The following is a 16,042-nucleotide window of genomic DNA, read 5'->3' as shown; positions in this document are numbered from 1 at the left end:
ATGTGGCCGGAGCCCAGACAGGCGTGGCCCCGCCTCAGGGCCAGTGTGGCCGGAGCCCGGACAGGCGTGGCCCCGCCTCAGGGCCAGTGTGGCTGGAGCCCAGACAGGCGTGGCCCCGCCTCAGGGCCAGTGTGGCCGGAGCCCAGACAGGCGTGGCCCCGCCTCAGGGCCAGTGTGGCCGGAGCCCGGACAGGCGTGGCCATGCCCCATGGCTAACTAGTGCAAGTAGGAGTGGCTGCAGCACACACTAGCAATGAGTGTGCAGCTGGCTGGAGGCCCTTCCTACGTGTTCTGTGCACTAGTCTGGGCTGAAGCCCATGACACCAGGCTCCAGGACTGCGGTTGCCTGTCAGCTACAACCGTGTCCCCTACAGCACAGCTGGCCTCAGGCCGCACCAGGAGTCAGGTGGTCTGAGGCTGCGGTGAGGCAGGTGCAGCTTGGTGCTGAGTCCCCGTGGGCCACGTTGGTGTAGCTGGGAAAGTGGCAGCGGCCCAGGTTCGAGCATTCGTGGTCTGTCGGGGCGTTTGTGAAAATAGCTGGTGGGGGCCCAGCTGTAGCTCCCCCCCCCCCTCTCCAGGCCCAGGCCTGCTGGTGGCTGGTTCTCAGTGGGAGCTGAGGGTGGGCAGAGGCTGGACCCGGGCAGCTGCTCTGCTGCAAAGGCCACGTGGGCTGGGGCCGGACTGAGGTGCGAGCTGACAAAGCTGCTGCTCGTGGCCCTCGAAGCACAACACCCGCCGGGGCCGGCTCGCGGCCTCTGAACAAATCTGCGCCCCTGTTCTTCCTGGGGTCGGCCGGGGGAGGGCGGGGGCCTCTCAGCTTGACCCGGCCGGGGCGGGGGGCAGCCGCAGCGCACCCCGCAGGGCTGTTTACAGAGCAGGGCTGCAGGCCCCGGGGAGCAGGCCCAGCTCCAGAGCCCCGTGCAAGGAGGGGGGGGGGCCCGGGGAGCAGGCCCAGCTCCAGAGCCCCGTGCAAGGAGGGGGGGGGGGCCCGGGGAGCAGGCCCAGCTCCAGAGCCCCGTGCAAGGCGGGGGGGGGGCCCGGGGAGCAGGCCCAGCTCCAGAGCCCCGTGCAGGAGGGGGGGGGCCCGGGGAGCAGGCCCAGCTCCAGAGCCCCGTGCAAGGCGGGGGGGGGGGGCCGGGGAGCAGGCCCAGCTCCAGAGCCCCGTGCAAGGCGGGGGGGGGGCCCGGGGAGCAGGCCCAGCTCCAGAGCCCCGTGCAAGGCGGGGGGGGGGGGGACCCGGGGAGCAGGCCCAGCTCCAGAGCCCCGTGCAAGGCGGGGGGGGGGGGCCCGGGGAGCAGGCCCAGCTCCAGAGCCCCGTGCAAGGCGGGGGGGGGGGCCCGGGGAGCAGGCCCAGCTCCAGAGCCCCGTGCAAGGCGGGGGGGGGGCCCGGGGAGCAGGCCCAGCTCCAGAGCCCCGTGCAAGGCGGGGGGGGGGGGCCGGGGAGCAGGCCCAGCTCCAGAGCCCCGTGCAAGGCGGGGGGGGGGGGCCCGGGGAGCAGGCCCAGCTCCAGAGCCCCGTGCAAGGCGGGGGGGGGGCCCGGGGAGCAGGCCCAGCTCCAGAGCCCCGTGCAAGGCGGGGGGGGGGGCCCGGGGAGCAGGCCCAGCTCCAGAGCCCCGTGCAAGGCGGGGGGGGGGGGCCCGGGGAGCAGGCCCAGCTCCAGAGCCCCGTGCAAGGCGGGGGGGGGGGGCCGGGGAGCAGGCCCAGCTCCAGAGCCCCGTGCAAGGCGGGGGGGGGCCCGGGGAGCAGGCCCAGCTCCAGAGCCCCGTGCAAGGCGGGGGGGGGCCCGGGGAGCAGGCCCAGCTCCAGAGCCCCGTGCAAGGCGGGGGGGGGCCCGGGGAGCAGGCCCAGCTCCAGAGCCCCGTGCAAGGGGGGGGGGGCCCGGGGAGCAGGCCCAGCTCCAGAGCCCCGTGCAAGGCGGGGGGGGGGGCCCGGGGAGCAGGCCCAGCTCCAGAGCCCCGTGCAAGGCGGGGGGGGGGGCCCGGGGAGCAGGCCCAGCTCCAGAGCCCCGTGCAAGGCGGGGGGGGGGGGCCCGGGGAGCAGGCCCAGCTCCAGAGCCCCGTGCAAGGCGGGGGGGGGGCCGGGGAGCAGGCCCAGCTCCAGAGCCCCGTGCAAGGCGGGGGGGGGGGGGCCGGGGAGCAGGCCCAGCTCCAGAGCCCCGTGCAAGGCGGGGGGGGGGCCCGGGGAGCAGGCCCAGCTCCAGAGCCCCGTGCAAGGCGGGGGGGGGGGGGCCGGGGAGCAGGCCCAGCTCCAGAGCCCCGTGCAAGGGGGGGGGGCCCGGGGAGCAGGCTCAGCTCCAGAGCCCCGTGCAAGGCGGGGGGGGGGCCCGGGGAGCAGGCCCAGCTCCAGAGCCCCGTGCAAGGCGGGGGGGGGGGCCCGGGGAGCAGGCCCAGCTCCAGAGCCCCGTGCAAGGCGGGGGGGGGGCCCGGGGAGCAGGCCCAGCTCCAGAGCCCCGTGCAAGGCGGGGGGGGGGCCCGGGGAGCAGGCCCAGCTCCAGAGCCCCGTGCAAGGAGGGGGGGGGGCCCGGGGAGCAGGCCCAGCTCCAGAGCCCCGTGCAAGGCGGGGGGGGGGCCCGGGGAGCAGGCCCAGCTCCAGAGCCCCGTGCAAGGCGGGGGGGGGCCCGGGGAGCAGGCCCAGCTCCAGAGCCCCGTGCAAGGCGGGGGGGGGGGGCCCGGGGAGCAGGCCCAGCTCCAGAGCCCCGTGCAAGGCGGGGGGGGGGGCCGGGGAGCAGGCCCAGCTCCAGAGCCCCGTGCAAGGCGGGGGGGGGCCCGGGGAGCAGGCCCAGCTCCAGAGCCCCGTGCAAGGCGGGGGGGGGCCCGGGGAGCAGGCCCAGCTCCAGAGCCCCGTGCAAGGCGGGGGGGGGGGCCCGGGGAGCAGGCCCAGCTCCAGAGCCCCGTGCAAGGCGGGGGGGGGGCCCGGGGAGCAGGCCCAGCTCCAGAGCCCCGTGCAAGGAGGGGGGGGGGGGGGGGGGGGGCCGGGGAGCAGGCCCAGCTCCAGAGCCCCGTGCAAGGAGGGGGGGGGGGCCGGGGAGCAGGCCCAGCTCCAGAGCCCCGTGCAAGGGGGGGGGGGGGCCCGGGGAGCAGGCCCAGCTCCAGAGCCCCGTGCAAGGCGGGGGGGGCCCGGGGAGCAGGCCCAGCTCCAGAGCCCCGTGCAAGGCGGGGGGGGGGCCCGGGGAGCAGGCCCAGCTCCAGAGCCCCGTGCAAGGCGGGGGGGGGGCCGGGGAGCAGGCCCAGCTCCAGAGCCCCGTGCAAGGCGGGGGGGGGGCCGGGGAGCAGGCCCAGCTCCAGAGCCCCGTGCAAGGGGGGGGGGCCCGGGGAGCAGGCCCAGCTCCAGAGCCCTGCGCGAGGCGGGGGCGGGATGCACGGCTGGGCCCTGACTTCCCCCCCCCCCCCGCCGCCCGCCCGCGGGGCTTTTTGTCTCCTCGCGCAGCCCCCCCGGGGGACCCTCCGCCCTGCACGTGCCGCCCGTGATGTCAGCGCGGGGCGGGGCGGAGCGAGCCGCCCCCCGGCAGCAGCGGGCGGGGATGCGCGGCCGGCGGCCCCAGGCTGCGCGCACATGGCCCGGCGCTAGCGGCTCCGGCTCCGCGATGGGCCGCGGGCTCGTGCGATGAGTCCCCGGGCGCGCGCCAGGCGACATGGGCTCGGCGGCCTCCAAGAGGAAGGCGCTGCGGAGCGAGGCCATGTCCTCGGTGGCCGCCAAAGTGCGGTGAGTGCGGGCCAGCCTGCGGGCGGGCGGGGCGGGGCGCAGAGAGCGGGCTGCGGGGCACAGCTCTGTGTGTGTGTGTGAGTGTGTGTGTGTGTGTGTGTGCAAGGAGCTAGCAACATGACACTGTCAGCTCTGTGTGTGTGTGTGTGTGTGTGCGTGTGCGAGGAGCTAGCAGCATGACACTGTCAGCTCTGTGTGTGTGTGTGTGTGTGTGTGGAGCAGGCTGCATGACAGTCAGCTCTGTGTGTGTGTGTGTGCAAGGAGCTAGCAGCATGACACTGCCAGCTCTGTGTGTGTGTGTGTGTGTGTGTGTGTGTGCAAGGAGCTAGCAGCATGACACTGCCAGCTCTGTGTGTGTGTGTGTGCGCGCGTGCAAGGAGCTAGCAGCATGACACTGTTAGCTTTGTGTGTGTGCAAGGAACTAGCAGCATGACAGTCAGCTTTGTGTGTGTGCGTGCAAGGAGCTAGCAGCATTACACTGTCAGCTCTGTGTGCGTGTGTACAAGGAACTAGCAGCATTATACTGTCAGCTTTGTGTGTGTGTGCCCGCGTGTGTTCGTGCAAGCAGCGAGCTGCCTTACACTGAGCTTCTGTGTGTATGTGCAAGGAGCTAGCAGCATGACACTGTCAGCTTGTGTGTGTGTGCGTGTGTGCGCGTGCAAGGAGCTAGATGTATTACACTGTCAGCTTGTGTATGTGTGTGTGCGTGCAAGGAGCTAGCAGCATGACACTGTCAGCTTGTGTGTGTGTGTGCGCGTGCAAGAAGCTAGATGCATTACACTGTCAGCTTGTGTGTGTGTGTGTGTGCGCGCGCGCGTGCAAGGAGCTAGATGCATTACACTGTCAGCGGTGTGTATGTGAGAGAAGATGATGAGTTTTGCAGGGTTTTGCATTTGCCTCCTCCCTAGTGAATCCACCAGGCGAGCGGTGCCCAACGTGCAAACGTTGTCGGTGCCTCTTTGTCTTCTCAGGGGAGTTTGCTTTGGAGCCCTGGCACCTTGTCTGGGAAGGGGGCCAGGCTGGAGTGTGGGGGCGGGGGAACGACGTGCTGCTGGTTTCCTTGGGTAACTCTGGCTGACCTGCAGGCTCCAGTGCGAACAGGGCTCGGTTATTTTTAGTTTTATTCTGGCTTTCCAGCGGGTTTAAATAGCAAAGGACACGAGGTGTCAGGAGCCATCTGCCTAGTGGGAGGCCTGTGAAAAAATCACTTCATTGGGAATAACAAACAAACCCCAAGTAATTAATGGCCTTGACGTGCAGTCAGGAAATCTGCGTTCCATGCCTAATTGACACACTTGTGTGCCTCAGAAACACCTTGTGTGGCAAAATCTCTGGCTGCCTCTTTGCTCACTGGAGGCGTGAGTGAGCCAAGGGCTGCAGTTCACTCTGCATTTAGTAGCTGAAACAAAATACAGGACTATGTAGCCCTTTAAAGACTAACAAGATGGTTTATTAGGTGATGAGCTTTCATGGGCCAGACCCACTTCCTCGGATCAAATAGTGGAAGAAAATTGTCACAACCATATATACCAAAGGATAAAAAAAAATGAACACATATGAAAAGGACAAATCAAATTTCAGAACAGAAGGGGGATGAGGGGGGAGGTAAATGTCTGTGAGCTAATGATATTAGAGGTGATAATTGGGGAAGCTATCTTTGTAATGGGTAAGATAATTAGAGTCTTTATTCAAACTTAAGTGTAAAGTGTCGAATTTAAGCATGAATGACAGTTCGGAGGATTCTTTTTCAAGTGTAGTCTTTAAAAGGCTTAGTAGGGGAGAGTTAAGCTGGTAGAAATAAGGCCTCTTAGCAGTCCTGTAGGGAATGTAACTAATTGCTGCTTAGAGTAGGAACATTTTTCAGTAGCAACTAAACCACATTGTATCTCTGCATTGTAGAAATGTTGACATACGTTGTATAGCACCATGTGACTAATATGTAAAAAAAAATGTTAATATATGATAAATATTAGTTTATACTGTGGAAAATAGCAAATTCACACCTAAAAATCTGACATGTGATCACATAGATTGTAGCATGCAATTCTGTCAGGTGTCATCTAAATGTTTTCAAACGAACAACCTTCAAAGAGCTTCAGGGGGTAGCCGAGTTAGTCTGTTACAGGAAAAAACAACAAATGGTCTGGTAGCACTTTATAGGCTATCAAAACATGTAGGGCTCGTCTACATTGGCCCCTTTTCCGAAAGGGGCATGTTAATTTCAGAGATCGTAATAGGGAAATCCGCGGGGGATTTAAATATCCCCCGCGGCATTTAAATAAAAATGTTCGCCGCTTTTTTGCGGCTTTTAGGAAAGCCGGAAAAGAGCGTCTACACTGGCCCCGATCCTCCGGAAACAGCGCCCTTTTCCGGAGGATCTTATTCCTACTTTGAAGTAGGAATAAGATCCTCCGGAAAAGGGCGCTGTTTCCGGAGGATCGGGGCCAGTGTAGACGCTCTTTTCCGGCTTTTCTAAAAGCCGCAAAAAAGCGGCGGACATTTTTATTTAAATCCCCCGCGGATTTCCCTATTACGATCTCTGAAATTAACATGCCCCTTTCGGAAAAGGGGCCAGTGTAGACGTAGCCGTAGATGGTATCATGAAGATAGAGGAGGTATAGGAGAAGGGAAAGGGGAGTTAGAGAAAGATGCTGTGAGGTGCGAAGAGCTTTCTAAATGGCATCCTTCCTGCCTTAGCGATCTATCTATTGACTTTGATTTGTATCTACTTTGGTCTAACACCCATTGTCCAGTAAACAGGAGGGGGGGTGGGAGACAGAGCATCTTTCTGGACCCCCCTTTCCTTCTCCTGTTTATTTCGAGTTTTCATATCCCCTACTCATAACTCCGGTCATTTGAAGAAGTGTTCTGTGCCCAGATAGCTCATGATACAACCTTAGAAGAGTTACTCTGTGAAGATTCTACCCAGGGCGTATTCCCAGCTTTGCTACCATCATTAATCGGTTTTGCTCATCATACTCTCTGCCAAATGGCAGCCTCACTGAGGCAGGAGTTTAATGCCTTGATGAGCTGCGCATCAGAGGGTTTATCGGGAGTGAATCCTTTCAATGCTTGTAAATGTCAAATACTTTGAATTTGTCTGGTTTGGCTTCTGCACATCTGGCCACATGGCTGGTGGTAGCTTTCCTAGAGTGGTGAGCTCCCATTCCTCCTGTAATAAAAAAGCCATCCAGTGATAAGCCAAATTTACCTGCCTCTTGGGATGTCTCAGGCCATTCCGTTTACCCTCTGAAAGGTTTCCTTTACATAGTCCCTCTGTATTTTTTCACACAGCGCACAGTCAACCTGTGGAACTCCTTGCCAGAGGATGTTGTGAAGGCCAAGACTATAGCAGGGTTAAAAAACTAGATAAGCTCATGGAGGTTAGGTCCCTCAATGGTTATTAGCCAGAATGGACAGGGATGGTGTTGCTAGCCTCTGTTTGCCAAAAACTGGGACTGGATCCGGGAAGGTATCACTTGATGATTCCCTGGCGTTGGCACTGTTGGCCGACAGGACACTGGGCTAGGTGGACCTTTGGTCTGGCCCAGTCTGGCCGTCCTTACGGCTCCTGGGAGATCCTGAAAAACCTCTGCCGCTTGATGGTACTTGGGATTTTTTTTTTTTTTTTTTTTGTAAATCTAGACGAGTTTCACTCTCAGGCGGCCTGTGGAATATTGGCCGTGAAGATGACAGAGAGCAGGCCCGTGTCTGCTGCATGGCAAAAACAGCTGCAGCCCTCTAGAGACCTTCGCCTTTTGCTTCTTGCTGGCTGCTAGGCTGCTGCCAGGTGGGCAGCAGGTCCACGCAGGCCACGTCTGCTTCCGGCCCTGGCCGTTCACTCGGGAGCAGACTGGAGGAAGTGGATTTTTCAAAGGAGACGGGGGGAGGGGGAATTGTCTGGTAGAAAGCCCGATGTTCCAGCTCTCTGTGGAGCCCCACTGGTGCCGCGCGGACACACGCAAAGCCTCGCGCTGGGCGGGCGGGCGCCGATGTGAGGGTGGGGAGGGGAGGAAGGGATGTGGAGAGTGAAGAAGGCGGCAGAGTTCAGAGTATTCTAGTTGGTAAGACGTGCGTCCATCAAATGAAGCAAGGGCCTTGGCCTCTGCCCAGTGAGCGCGGCTGACGTTCTGTGCGCTGAGTGAGGACGCCGAAGCTGGAGTCCCGGTGGCTTTGCTTGGGCGCAGTGGGATTAGAAGGCAGCTCTCTCGGGGCAGAGGGAGGATGCTGGTGTGGATTTTGACAGATGGCTAATGCTGGCGGCCTGGGCATCGTTTCTGGCTGCCGTTGTGTCCCGTTTTGGATCTGGAGGAGATGGGTGTTCCCCAGATCTTAGAAATGCTGTAGAGTCCAAGATCAGGGTCCAGCCAAGAGACTCTCGTCCACTTGGCACTGCTGGACAGGACCGGTAAGATGCTGGGGTGATGCTCATGGAGGGACTCCTAGCTGCCTCTTGACCGGTTCCAGGCCACGTGCTGAATGGGCCCTGTCAGGCCACCGCAGCGGCTGTTCTTAGCTGTGGCCTGTGGAGCGCCCCTGGCAGAGTTGCCAAACTGAGGGTGTGGGACGGAGGTCAGAAGCCCCCCAAAGCTCCCCTACAATCCTCGAGTTTTGAGGAATAAGGGATCTTGCATAAATGGTTTTTTTCGACAAACGGCCCCGTCTACACGGGGCTTTTTATTGGCAAAGCCTCTTCTGCAAAAAGAATCAAAAAAGATATGCAAATGAGTGCTATTTGCATATCCTCTTCCAGAAAAAACCGGCCGTGTGGTCGTAGCCTGAGAGGAGGAGACTGTCCACGTGGGCCTCTGCGCTGTTGGGTGGAGCCCGCGCTCAGGTGGGAGGCGCTGTGGGATTGTCCCAGTTTCTGCTGAAGGCCTTCCCTCGGCGGCGTCCCCTGAGGAGGGGCGTCCCGCTCACGCTGTCTCCTGGCCGTCGCTTGGCGTGAGTGCGGCCGGCCGGGATCTCCAGGCGCGCGGGTTTGACCCTGCTGCTCAGCAGGGTACAGAATTTGTTTGCTGTTATGTAATGAGCAATATTGTGGCTCAGCAACTGGTCTGAATTCCCTGCCGTTCCTCAGACCGTAAATTCAAATCCCAGCCGGTTTGACTCAGCCCGTCAGCTTTCCCAGGTGGGCTCATTAACTTCCGTGCAGCTTGTGGCACGTTGGGTCTTTGAAACGAGGCTTTAAGCTCAAGGCCCAGGCTGCTCCATGGGCATCATCAGTCCCTTGCTGAGAACAGCTGGCTGCCCAGGCTTCCTTGGTCCACATGCCCCACTCTTCTGGGAGTGACCAGGTGCTGGCTCCACTCCAGAAGTGGCTGCAGTTCAGTGTTGCATTGCTCATGCCTGTGTAAGTGTCAGAAATCTCCCCCTGCTCTTTGGAGCTCCCACACCATGTGCCCGGCCCGTCAGTATTTCTGGGGCACGACCGTTCTGTGGGTGGACGTGCCAGCCAACGGGAGCTGCCAGATGGTGCTGGGGCAGGGGCAGCGCGCAAAGCCGCTCCCTTCCCCTGGCCTTGCAGCATTCAGAGAGCCGCTCTGAGCAGCATGTGGGGATGGGGCCATATTTTGCCCACTCCGACATAGATCCTCCCTAACAGATGTGTGTCTAAATATCTCCAGTGATGGAGATCCCACAGCCTCCCTAGTGCTGGGGGAGGAGGAGGAAGCGCAGGGCTCCCGTGCGTGAGAGGCGCGTGGGGGAGGAGTAGGGCAGACGGGGTGCGAGGAGTAGGGCAGCCAGTGGACCAAGAGCTACCCACCACTGGCCTGGGTATAGCGCGTCTACTGCTCCCCTCCCCCTTAGCCTTGTTATCCTGTCAAAGGCTGCCAGGTTGGTTTTACGGGATTTGTTCTTGACAAAGCCACACTTGCCATTACCTGTCATCTTATTATCTTCCAGGTGTTTGCAGCTGGATTCCTTAATTACTTGCTCCATTATCTTCCCTGGCACAGACACTGGTCTGTAGTTTCCTGGGTTGTTCTTATTTCCCTTTTGATAGCTGGGCACTAGATTTGCCCTTTTCCAGTCTTCTGGAATCTTTCCCGACTTCCATGACTTTCCAGAGCTGACAGCTAACTGCTCAAATACCTTCTCTCTCAGCTCCTTGAGTGTTCTAGGGTGCATTTCTTCAGGCTCTAGTGACTTGAAGACATCTAACCTGTCTCAGTAATTTTAACTTGTTCTTTTCCTATTTTAACTTCTGACCCTACCTCTCTTTCCCCAGCATTCCCTATGCTAGGCATCCAATCACCACCAAGCTTCGGGTGAAAACTGAAACGAAGTTGTCAACCATCTCTGCCATTTCCACATTCTCTGTTACTGTTTTTCCTTTTTCATTGAGCAGCGGTCCTGCCCTGTCCTTGGTCTTCCTCTTGCTTCCAGTATATTTGTAGAATGTTTTCTGGTTACCCTTTATGTCTCTAATTAGATTGAGCTCGTTTTGTTCTTTCACCTTTCTGAGTGTGCCCCTGCATACTTGTTCTTTATTTTCACTCTTTGTAATTTGACACAATGTCCCCTTTTTGTAGGACTCCATTTCTAGGTCATTCAAGATCCCCTGGCTAAGCTAGGGTGGTCTCTTGTCCCTGTCTTTCCTATGCAGTGGAATAGTTTGCTCTTGCACCCTTAATAATATCCCTTCGATAAACTGCCAACTGTCTTCAGTTGTTTTTCCTCTTAGGCTATGTCTAGACCCGTGGTCACCAACAGGTCGATCGCGATCGACTGGTCGATTGCGAGGCCTCGACCAGTCGATCGCGAGGCGTCCTGTCCGCCCCGGCCTCATTTCCCTCCCACCCCCAAGAAGCCCCACTGCCTACCTCCAGTGAACATGGAGGTAGTGTCGGCATCCCAGGGATGGGCAGAAGTCCCGCAGCTTAGCGTCACTTCCGGCGATTCCGGAAGTGCACTAGCTGCTCTGCCGGGTGTACTGTGGGAGGGAGCATGGGCTCCCTGCACTGCGCAGGAGGGGTGAGTCAGCCCCGGGGCAGGCGTGCGCGGGATTTCTCCTCCTCTCCATCACTTGCTATCCCCAACCCTTAAACCGCTGCTTTTTTCCCCAATTCTTCTGTAGGAAGAGGCCTGTCTAGACTGGACCCAATGTTAGAAAAGCCCCTTCTTTTGGAAGCCCCCGTATTCCTTGGGGAAAGAGGACTATAGGGGTGACCGAAAGATCAGGTTTGCTCTTCCATTAAAGGAAGTGGAAGAACAAATGCATCCATGAATGCAGAAGAGTTTTTCTGGGATACTGTATCTCGGGAATCCTGAAAAACTCCTGCAGTCTAGCCGTAACCTTGCTGGGTTGAGACAGGATGTGTAGGCTCTGGGGTGGGAATGAAGGGGCACCTTTCTGAGTGTGCTCCTGCATACTTGTTCTTTATTTTGAAGCTTCAAATGATGAAATTAGCGTACGATAACACACACAGTACCTGCCATGTGTCTGATTTTAGTAAAGCAGTCAGTACTGTCTTATGAAATTGTTACGACTTCAAATCGGCTTAGGTAGGAAAATTGCCTTGTAGATTGTGCATTGGTCACAGACTCTAAATAAAGAACAAGCTCCAATACATTGCTGGCATTGAGCGGGCTGCCTGCTGCAGAGACTGACAGCAGGTCTGGTTTAATTTAGCTTCCCAAATTAATTACTGGTTTGAAGGAGGGAGTCCCCTGAGCATCCGTGGCATTTGCAGACGTTGCTAAACTGGAATAGCTGTGAAAACTGGTGAGGGCAGAGAAATAAGATGAAGGGTCTGGAATAGTGCAGGCGATTAACCGATAAGCAAAAGTCTAATGCTATAGAGTTCACGCATTCGCCCCCACCCCACCCCTGCCAGTACATTTATTAGCAGGCTGGCCAGCAGCTCAGTTCAGTCCTGGCTCACGCCGGGTCCGGGACCCACCCCTGCTGCGGCTCTGCATTGAAAGTGAATTAGGAGCCAGGCGGGCAGACAGCCCAGCTCAGTTCCAGCTTGCGCCAGGTCTGGGTGCTCAGGCCTCTCCTGGACAGAGGCTGCTGCCCCCGCACTGTTGCCCTGTATCGGACGCAGCAGCGTGGAGTGGCAGGGGGCTCTTTGGGGTTGGTGCTGGAGCGCTCTGGCTGACAGTCCCCCTGTCCCTCCCCCGGGCTATAGAATAGTCGAGTAATCGATAAGAATTCACGCGGTTACTCGACTGTTCAATTAACTGACCTTTAACATCCCTAGCCTGGCATGGAGCGAGTGGACCTGTGGGCGGAGCTGGAGCTTGGCAAAGTGCAACTGATACGCTTGGGGAAAGGGGGGGGGAATCGGGACCCTGAGTCAGGAATGCAGGAGGAGACCCAAGGGTTAGTGTGGTCAGCACACTAGACATGAATCTGCATGGGGGGTGTAAATGGCTGAATATTGCATTGGTGCTGTGCTCGTCTCACTGATCTTTAGGTCAGTCCAAAGCCCCTGGTGCCACGGACTGTGACGTTTTCTTGACGCCTCAGTGACGTCACTCCCCCGTAGCGTTTGCATACGGCGGCTGCACGTTGCTCCCACTTTTAGTTCCCGCTTCTGGCTGTGGAAAAACTCTCGTGCTCTGTGATGGAGTGAGAGCCCAGAGGACTTAGTCACGTGTCTCGGCAGGGCCATAGCCAGTTCATGGCATCCTTAGGAGGGCCTCCCGGTGGGAGATTAGCATCTTCTAAGACCTGTTCTTCTCCCTACTGGCCCTGCCAGTCCAGCCGGCCAGGCTGCATTCTGCCTAGCGGGCATTTCCCAGGTGTAACCACGTTTGGAGTAAAAATAACGAGAAGTCCTGTGGCACCTTATAGACTGACAGATTTCTCAGAGCATGAGCTTTCGTGGGCAGAGATGAAGTGGGTCTTTGCCCACGAAAGCTCATGCTCCAATAAATCTGTCAGTCTCTAAGGCGCTACAGGACTTCAGATTCAGACTAACACGGCTCCCCCTCCGGTACTTGTCACGTGTAGTGGACGCCTAGACAATACTCACAACTTCAGATACAAAAATGATCCATTCAGCTAAATAGGATAATCACAATCAGTAGACGACAGCTGTTTCCATGGTACCTCCCACGGCCTGTCTTGAATAAAAGACGATAAAGTTATTCCGTAATGATAGCATGACAGGGTTAGCGTGAAGAACACGGGGCATCGTGTCACTGGGTGCCAATTCCTCAAAAGATACCAAATGGGACCCACTCTGGTTTTAGGACAGATGGACAATCAGAACCGGGTGTCTGAGCAGACCGATTGGACTGAGCTGCGCTCGGGTCTTTGCCACAGGTAGAAACCTAAAGGGAATCTGAATAATTTCAGGTTCTTTGTTGGTATAAAACTTCTCGCAGGTGTGGCATAGCAGCCAAGGTGAGCCCCGATCCGCTCTCCTGTTGCCACTGCCATGCAGTGAGGTGGGGGAGTGCCACACCCTAAACACACCAGCCCACCCAAAGGCAGCCTCTTCCTTTCCTGCACCCCAGGGTTCGTTAAGTGGCTGCAAAGGAGCGGCCACGTAGGGGCCTGGCTGTGCAGATCCTCGCTCATACTGGGAGCCCTTGCTTGTGTGCTTTGCCCCGTTTACCCCTTGTAGGAGTGAGGCATCCCAGGGTCAGGCCCCCACAATTCGACCTGTTCACTGCCAGCGCCGTAGGGGGGCTGACATCTGCATGGGTGCACAAGGATTCTTCCCCCCGCTTTGTCCCCAAGGCAGAGGCCAGCCCCAGGGCATCAGCCTGGAAATAGGGCGCAGTTGTTTCAGAGTCAGAGTCATTAACCTCGGGACCCAAGTGCCAGGGGTCATGGTGGATTTCATCTCTGGCCATTTTAAAACAAGACAGTTTGCCTGCCTAGCAGCTCTGCCCTGGGGCGGGTCTCTGGCCTGTGCGAGGCTGGAGGTCGGCTCAGGCGATCGCTGACTAGTCCCTTCAGCCTGGAAAGCTAGGACTGTCCCAGGTGCCAGGATGGCTTCCTGCTGGTGCCCTCTGAGGTGTTACTAGGGATGTGATGGGTAACCGGTAACCTGGAAACCCTTAACGGGTAACGCCTACCAGGTAACCGTTAACCAGTCCTGGGAGATGGGCCGGACCCATGCAAGTGGAGGCATGTTGGCTAGGATGCCCCCTCCCCAGTGCAGTGTATTTCTGTTGGCATCAGCTGGAAGTAGCGGGAGGAACAAGGGGACTTCTGGAAAACAGGCCTCGTGAACGTGCTCTGTGGGGCCCCGAATGGCGCTTCCTGTGCTAACCTGTCCCCTCTCTCTTGGTGTCTGCCTCCTGGACTTTCAGAGCGGCAAGGGCCTTTGGCGAGTACCTTTCGCAGAACCACCCCGAGGGCAGAAACGGCTCAGGTAAGAGAAATCTGGTGTGGCCTCCGTCCTGCTGGTACTGATGTGTCCCCGGGGGTGCGGTCACAATAGGGAGAGGCAAGGGCCCCACCCCAGATAGTCCAGCAGAAGAGAAAGCTGAGGAGCTCTCCCATGGCGTGTTGGGGGTCTACGTTGTGGTTACGGGAGAGGTGCCCATCCCAAAACCGCCACGGCAGCTGCCCTCCCTTGAAGGGAGTTTGGGCAGGGAGGTACAGTCTGAAATCACCAGGGGCTCAGCTGGCCTCTCGCGCTTAGGCCCTGTCTTCACACGGTGAAGAGGCCTGATTCGTGCCGTTGAGCCCTAGTGCACGTTATGGTGTCTCCCATAAGGGCTGGTTGAGAGCAGCTCCAGGCTTGCTCCCAGTGTCTGCCTACAGCTCCATGTTAGCAACGGGCTCAGGTAAAACCACAGCTGCCTTGGCCTTCACTCCTCGAGCGGTGCCTTGCCAGCGTGTGGCGGGCGGGGGCTTTGCCTGTCAGACTCTGAGGGAGGTTTTGCTACATCCCTACAGGTCGGTGTTGAGACACGATAACGGGAGAAGCTTGCCCGGCTGCTCCCTCTGATGTCCCTGTTCCATAGGGAAAGACACGGGGCTCCAGGGCTGTCGTTACAAAACATTTCACCGGCAGCGCAGCCACTAAAAACCCGCATGAAACCATCAGCCTCCCCCGAACGGGAGCAACTTGCTGAATAGGGCGTAAAACCCGACGGGAGCGACTTGCTGAATAGGGCGTAAAACCCGACGGGAGCGACTTACTGAATAGGGCGTAAAACCCGACGGGAGCGACTTACTGACTAGGGCGTAAAACCCGACGGGAGCGACTTACTGACTAGGGCATAAAACCCGACGGGAGCGACTTACTGACTAGGGCGTAAAACCCGACGGGAGCGACTTACTGACTAGGGCGTAAAACCCGACGGGAGCGACTTACTGACTAGGGCGTAAAACCCGACGGGAGCGACTTACTGACTAGGGCGTAAAACCCGACGGGAGCGACTTACTGACTAGGGCGTAAAACCCGACGGGAGCGACTTACTGACTAGGGCGTAAAACCCGACGGGAGCGACTTGCTGACTAGGGCGTAAAACCCGACGGGAGCGACTTACTGACTAGGGCGTAAAACCCGACGGGAGCGACTTACTGACTAGGGCGTAAAACCCGACGGGAGCGACTTGCTGACTAGGGCGTAAAACCCGACGGGAGCGACTTGCTGACTAGGGCGTAAAACCCGACGGGAGCGACTTGCTGACTAGGGCGTAAAACCCGACGGGAGCGACTTGCTGACTAGGGCGTAAAACCCGACGGGAGCGACTTACTGACTAGGGCGTAAAACCCGACGGGAGCGACTTGCTGACTAGGGCGTAAAACCCGACGGGAGCGACTTGCTGACTAGGGCGTAAAACCCGACGGGAGCGACTTACTGACTAGGGCGTAAAACCCGACGGGAGCGACTTGCTGACTAGGGCGTAAAACCCGACGAGAGCGACTTGCTGAATAGGGCGTAAAACCCGACGGGAGCGACTTGCTGAATAGGGCGTAAAACCCGACGGGAGCGACTTGCTGAATAGGGCGTAAAACCCGACGGGAGCGACTTACTGAATAGGGCGTAAAACCCGACGGGAGCGACTTGCTGACTAGGGCGTAAAACCCGACGGGAGCGACTTACTGACTAGGGCGTAAAACCCGACGGGAGCGACTTACTGACTAGGGCGTAAAACCCGACGGGAGCGACTTACTGACTAGGGCGTAAAACCCGACGGGAGCGACTTACTGACTAGGGCGTAAAACCCGACGAGAGCGACTTGCTGACTAGGGCGTAAAACCCGACGGGAGCGACTTGCTGACTAGGGCGTAAAACCCGACGGGAGCGACTTGCTGACTAGGGCGTAAAACCCGACGGGAGCGACTTGCTGAATAGGGCGTAAAACCCGACAGGAGCGACTTACTGAATAGGGCGTAAAACCCCACAGGAGCGACTTA

At 58.8% G+C, this 16,042-nt stretch overlaps 1 protein-coding gene across 4 annotated transcripts in view; it reads left to right on the top strand.

Annotated features, from left to right (window-relative positions):
- Positions 1–3,498: 3,498 nt before the first annotated feature.
- Positions 3,499–16,042, top strand: part of NSMF (NMDA receptor synaptonuclear signaling and neuronal migration factor) — a 51,912-nt gene continuing 39,368 nt past the window's right edge. For 2 of the 4 annotated variants that reach the window (XM_089772842.1, XM_075905233.2), the window contains exons 1-2: positions 3,499–3,702; positions 13,981–14,042. In XM_089772842.1, the coding sequence (XP_089628968.1) occupies positions 3,632–3,702; positions 13,981–14,042 (133 nt within the window). In that variant the 5' untranslated portion in view covers positions 3,499–3,631. Of the gene's footprint in view, positions 3,703–12,619; positions 12,983–13,980; positions 14,043–16,042 lie in introns of those variants that run through there. The other 2 variants (XM_075905231.2, XM_075905232.2) reach the window with 2 other exon arrangements.

Source organism: Pelodiscus sinensis, chromosome 23, assembly GCF_052426305.1.
Source record: "Pelodiscus sinensis isolate ZL-2025 chromosome 23, ASM5242630v1, whole genome shotgun sequence".
Classification (NCBI taxonomy): Eukaryota; Metazoa; Chordata; order Testudines; family Trionychidae; genus Pelodiscus; species Pelodiscus sinensis.
This window is presented reverse-complemented; position numbering and strand designations above follow the sequence as displayed.